The 6,336-nt window shown below is 42.6% G+C and overlaps 1 protein-coding gene across 6 annotated transcripts in view; it reads left to right on the top strand.

Annotated features, from left to right (window-relative positions):
• Positions 1–6,336, top strand: part of SPTLC1 (serine palmitoyltransferase long chain base subunit 1) — a 77,900-nt gene that overhangs the window by 36,347 nt on the left and 35,217 nt on the right. Inside the window, exon 7 of one of the 6 annotated variants that reach the window (XM_015561247.1) lies at positions 1,571–1,742. The exons of the other annotated variants lie outside the window; for them this stretch is intronic. Within the exon in view, the coding sequence (XP_015416733.1) occupies positions 1,571–1,727 (157 nt within the window). The 3' untranslated portion in view covers positions 1,728–1,742. Of the gene's footprint in view, positions 1–1,570; positions 1,743–6,336 lie in introns of those variants that run through there. 6 annotated transcript variants of the gene reach the window in all.

Genomic DNA, 6,336 nt, shown 5'->3' with positions numbered 1-6,336 from the left:
AACCTTGGCTTCCTCCATCACTGGAGCAAGCAAGCCTCATGTTTGCTTCAGCTGCCTGGCTGCCGGCTGCCATTTTGGTTGGCAGTTAATTTGCATATTGCCCTGATTAGCCAATAGGAAGCGTGTTGGAGGTATGGTTAATTACCATGTTTGTCTATTATTAGATAGGATAAATTCATTATGCATAGACAGTATGTCTGAAGCTTCATTTTCTTCCTTTTTTAGTAAACAGTAATAAAGCCTTGTCAGTAGGAGGTCTCAGCACAGTGGTTGTTTATGTATTTAAGCCTTTCCTGGTCACTTTACTAAGTGTATGTTCATATTACTTCATATGTCTTTTTTAATGTAATATTTTATCTACTCTAATAAAAGAGAAACATGGGAATTGGCGTACGACCGCTACCCTTCCCATTGGCTAATCAGCAAGATATGCAAATTAACTGGCAGCCAAGATGGCGGCCGGCAGCCAGGCAGCTTGAAACTAACATGAGGCTTGCTTGCCTCAGTGACGGAGGAAACCAACGTTCCCCGCCTGACTTGCCGGCCTCTCAGCTGCAACTCTAAGTAACTATATGGGCTTCAGCCAGCCGGACCACAACACTGTATCAAATACAGATGGTAAACAAAGGCCAGAAACCTGTTTTCAGCAGCCGAGGCCTCAGAGCTAAAGCTGGCCCAGAATAAAAAAGAAAAAAAGCGGTTGGGAGCTTCAGTCCCAGCCTGAAAACAGCCCTAAGCCCCTCACCCAGACTGGGCAGGCACCCCAGTGGGGACCCCCACCCTGAAGGGTGTGTGACCAGCTGCAAATAGCCATCATCCCCTCACCCAGGCTGGCCAGGCACCCCAGTGGGGACCCCCCACCCTGATCCAGGACACCCTTCAGGGCAAACCAGCCAGCCCCCACACGTGCACCAGGCCTCTATTCTATATAGTAAAAGGGTAATATGCCTCCCAGCACCGGGATCAGCGGAGCTGCGAGGCCTCCCGGCACCGGGATCAGCGTGACAGGGGGCAGCGCCCAAACCCCCTGATCGCCCTGCAGCTCTGTGTGTGACAGGGTGCGGCACCCCAACCCCCCAGCCCCCCCACGGGCCCTGCTCTGTGTGTGATGGAGTAGAGTCATAACCTCCCCATCTGCCCTGCTCTGTGGGTGATAGAGGGCGGTGCCCCAACCCCCCGATCCGCCCTGCCCTGAGTGTGACAGGGGGCGGTGCCCCAACCCCCCAATCGGCCCTCCCCTGAGCGTGACTGAGGGTGGCATCGCAACCTCCCAATCCGCCCTGCTCTGTGCATGACAGGGGAAGGTGCCCCAACTCCCCAATCGGCCCTGCTCTGAAACCGACCAGGGGCTGCACCTAGGGATTGGGCCTGCCCTCTGCCACCCGGGAGCAGGCCTAAGCCAGCAGGGCGTTATTTCCCTAGGGGTCCCAGACTGCGAGAGGGTACAGGCCGGGCTGAGGGACCCCCCCCTTCCCCCGAGTGCACAAATTTTTGTGCACTGGGCCTCTAGTATTAAGATAATTGTGGATTTACATACACTTCTAAGAGATTCTTTGTGCCTTTTACCTAGTCTTTCCCAGTGGTTACCTCTTGCAAACTATAAAAGTGTTTCACACTGGGATATTGACAGTGATAAAGTCAAGACACAGAACATGTCCATCACCAGAAGGATCTTTCATGTTGCCACTTCCATGTCCCTCCGAACCTACCCACTATTTTTAATTTAAGTTTTAAGATGAAGTCTATTTTATATTTGATTTAAGTCAGTCTATCAAAATAGTATCGTTTAACATGTAATAAACATAAGAAGTTTTTAATGAGTTACTTTACATTCTTTTTTTCGCCGTTTTTTAATTTTTAAATTACAGTTGTATGTGTCTATTTCTGTTTGCTTGTTTATTTTTTTAGATTCAATTGTGGGTTATTTTTGTTTTTTTATATATTTTTATTGATTTCAGAGAGGAAGGGAGAGGGAGAGAGAGATAGAAACATCAATGATGACAGAAAATCATTGATCAGCTGCCTCTTGCATCCCCCTAATGGGAATCGAGCCCGCAATCCAGGCATATGGCCTTGACCAGAATAAAACCTGGGACCCTTCAGTCCGCAGGCTGACACTGTATCCACTGAACCAGATCTGCTAGGGCAGTTCAATTGTTGATAGATAAGTATTTATTACAACTTTATTGTTCATATTTTTATCTTTTTTTTCTTCTTTAGCATTTCATATTACTGGTTTGGTGGTGGTAAACTCTTTTTGCTTTTTTCTTGTCTGGGAAGCTCTTTAGTTGCTGTTCAATTCTGATAGGTGTATAGAGATATCTTATTGTGGTTTTAATTTACATTTCCCTGATCCCTAATGATGTTTACTTTTTTGGGGACTATGTGTGGTCTTGGCATCAGAATAGTACTTCATCAAATCAATTGGAAAGTGATCTCTTCTATTTTCTGGAGAAATTGTATAAAATTGTTAATTCTTTAAACATTTGGTAGATTTCTCCAGTAAAACCACCTGGACCTGGAGATTTATTTTTGGAAGTATTTTAATTACAAATTCAATTTTCTTAGTACTTATAAGGCTATTCAAATTATCTCTGTCATATTGGGTGAGTTTATGTTTTTCAAGGAGTTAGTCTATTTCTTTTAAGTTACCAGATTTATATATATGACATGCTTTGTAATATTCCCTTATTCTTCTACTGTCTGCAGAACCTGTAGTGACACCCCATTTTATTTATGACGGGTAATTTGTGTCTACTCTCTTTTTTGTCAGTCTTCCTAAAGGTTTGTCCATTTTATTGATCTTCTCTTTGGTTTATTGACATTTTTTTCTATTCTATTTTTGTTTTCAGTTTTTTTTACTTTTAATATTATTTCCTGCCATCTCATTATCAGTTTATTTGTAATGCATTAGTGCTATGAGTTTCCCTCTCAGCATTCCTTTAGTTGTGTCTAATAAATTTTGATGTGTTTGTTTTCATTTTTATTTAATTGTGTTTTATTTCCCTGTAAACCTTCTCTTTGACCCCTGGATTATATAGAAGTGTATTGTTTAGTTTCCAAGTGTTAGAATATTTAAATTTGTTGCAGTTTGCTTTATGGCTCATGATGTGGTCTCTCATAAACAATGTTCTGTTGTCACTTTAAAAAGAATATTCTGCTGTTCACTGGAGTGTTCTATAAATGACAGTTAGTTGATAGTGTTGTTGAGTTCTTTTATATCCTTGCTGATTTTCTGTCTAGTAGTTCTATCAGCTGGTGTAGTTGTGATTTGTCAATTTCTCATTTCACTTTTATCCATTTTTGTTTCTTTTCTTTTGCAGCTCTATTATTTGGTGCATATTTATTCCAAGTCTCTAGGTTTATTGATGATAGCCATTCTGACAGGCATGAGGTGATTTCTCATTTTGGTTTTAATTTGCATATCTCTGATGATTGGTGACATTGAGCATCTTTTTATATGTCTATGGGCCATCTACATGTCCTCTTTGGAGAAGTGTTTATTCAGGTCCTTAGCCCATTTTTCAATTGGATTGTTTGTTTTCTTGGTGTTGAGTTGTATAAGTTTTTTATACATTTTGGATATTCACCCTTTATTAGATGTATCATTGGTGAATATGTTCTCCCATTCAATGCCTTTGCCCATTTTTTAATTAGGTTTTTTTTTATGTTGAGTTGTATATAAATTTTGGGTATTAATCTCTTATCAGATATATCATTGATGAATATCTTCTCCTATTCTGTGGGTTGTCTTTTTATTTTATTGATGGTCTTTTCATTTTGTTGATGGTTTCCTTTGCTGTGCAGAAAATTTTTAGTTTGATGTAGTCCCATTTGTTTATTTTATTCTTTTGTTTCCCTTGCCAGAGGAGATATAGTAGAGAAAGTGTTACCTGAAAATGTCCAAGGTTTTACTGTCTGTCTCACAATCCAGGACTGCTGGCTCCTACCCGCTGCCTGCCTTCCTGCCTGATTGCCCCCTAACCGCTCCCCTGCCAGCCTGATTGACATCTAGCTGCTCCCCTGCTGGCTTGATTGCCCCCAACTACCCTCCCCTGCTGGCCTGATTTCACCCCCAACTGCCCTCCCCTGCCAGCCTGATTGCCCACAACTGCCCTCCCCTGCCAACCATCTGTGGTCGCCATCTTGTGACATCACGTGTCGCCACCTAGGCTTTTATAGGATGTGTGCTGAATTTTGTTAAATGCTTTTTCTGCATCTATTGATATGATTATATGACTTTTATTCTGCATTTTGTTTATATAGTGTATCACATTAATTGATTTGTGGATATTGTACAAACCTTGCATCCCAGGAATAGATCCCACTTGATGATGGTGTGTGATCTTTTTAATATATTGCTGGATTTGGTTTGCTAATATTTTGTTAAGGATTTTAGCAGCCTATAATTTTCTTTCTATGTAGTATCTTTATCTGGTTTTGGAGTTAGGATACTCTGGCCTCATAAAATGGGCTTGGCAGTCTTCTCTCTTGAGTTTTTTTGGAATAGCTTGAGAACAGTCGGTATAAGTTTTTGTTGAATTCTTGGTAAACTTTACCTGTGAAACCATCTGGTCCAGGAGTTTTGTTTGTTGGAAGTTTTTTGATTGCTGCTTTAATTTCATTAATTGTAATCTGTCTGTTCAGATTTTCTTTTTCTTCATGATTCAGTTTTGGGAGATTGTATATTTCTAGAAATTTAACCATTTCTTCCAGATTGTCCAATTTGTTGGCAAACAGTTGTTCGTAATATTTTCTTTAAATCTTTTGTGTATCTTTGGTGTCAGTTGTTGCTTCTCCTCTTTCATTTCTGATTTTATCTTTCAACTCTTTCTTTCTTGATGAGTTCAGTTGAAGGTCTCTCAATCTTGTTTATCTTTTCAAAGAACTGGCTCTTGGTTTCATTGAAAACGTTTTTTTATTGGCACATAATTGACATACAATATCTTACTAGTTTCAGATGCACACTACAGTCAAACCTTGTTTCTCAAATGTCTCCCATCTCGAACAGTTAGGTTCTGGACCAAGTTGTTCACAGAAAAAAATATCTGGGTTGTTGATTAAAACTTCAGTTTTCAACCTGACAATTCTTTTATGCTGATACCTCAGCATGACAGAAAGTATCTCTCAGGGAACAGAGGCAAGAATGCTTTTGTTGCTGGAAATCTATGATTAGTACAATTTTAAAACATAAAGAAACCATCAAGAATGCTAATGTTACTAAGGGTGTAAAAGTGCTCACAAAACAGTCACAGGCAATTGGATAGGTAGAGAGACTGCTGCTGAGCGGATGAAGGGAAGCAGTAGCCAGGGATAGCATTCCCAGGCAGGGATAGGGAAAAATATGTTTAAGGCTAGTAGCGGGTGGTTTTATAAATCTAAGAAGTGTTTTTTTTTCCAGATCAAACAGTACATTAGACGTGCTGTATTTAAGAAAAGTTAAAACAAGGAATCAGTTGAGGGTCTTAAATGGATTCATTCAATTTACATTATTTCTAATGGGAAAAATGATTCTGTTTTCAAACAAATTGCTTCTCGAACAGCCTTTCAGAACAAATTAAGTTCAAGGAACGAGGTTCTACTGTATAGTGATTTGATACTTGTATATGTACATATGAAATGATCCCCTCGTAAGTCTAATTACCATTTGTCACCATACAGTTATTACAGTAGCTATACTAGTAGCTCTTCGTACGAATCCATGGGCCCTCCTGTAGCTCTCCGCCCACTGCCCCGCCCTCCTGTAGTTCTCTGCCTGCTGCCCCGCCCTCTTGTAGCTCCCCCTGACCCCCCCTCATAGCTTGTTGCCCTGCCCTCTCCTGTAGCGCTTCTAAGTATTTATGAAATACTAGTAGCCCTGCACATGAATCCCTGTGCCAGTAGGTTGCTGCCACCCTCCTGTAGCTCTCTGTCTGCTGCTGCCCTCCTGTAGCTCCGCCCCTGCACTCCCCCCCCCCCCCCCATAGCTTGCTGCCCTGTCCCCTCCTGTAGCTCGCAGCCCACTTGTACCTCCCTGGGCCACCCTCCTGCTGATCCATGATCTGGTCGTGCCTCTCCTCCACACTTAGCTTGCTGCCCCGCCCTCCTGTAGCTCTCCGCCCACTGCCCCGCCCTCCTGTAGTTCTCTGCCTGCTGCCCCGCCCTCTTGTAGCTCCCCCTGACCCCCCCTCATAGCTTGTTGCCCTGCCCTCTCCTGTAGCGCCCCACCTCCCACTTGGTTGCTGCCCTGCCCCATTCTGTAGCTCTCTGCTGCCCACTTGTAGGCAGTAGGTTGCTGCCCTGCCCTCCTGTAGCTGCCCCCCCCCCCCCTCCCGTTCTCGCCCTGCCCCCCTCTCT

The sequence above is a fragment of the Myotis davidii genome, unplaced genomic scaffold (genome assembly GCF_000327345.1).
Source record: "Myotis davidii unplaced genomic scaffold, ASM32734v1 scaffold750, whole genome shotgun sequence".
Classification (NCBI taxonomy): Eukaryota; Metazoa; Chordata; class Mammalia; order Chiroptera; family Vespertilionidae; genus Myotis; species Myotis davidii.
Note: the sequence above shows the minus strand (reverse complement) of the source record. Positions and strands in the feature narration are given on the sequence as shown.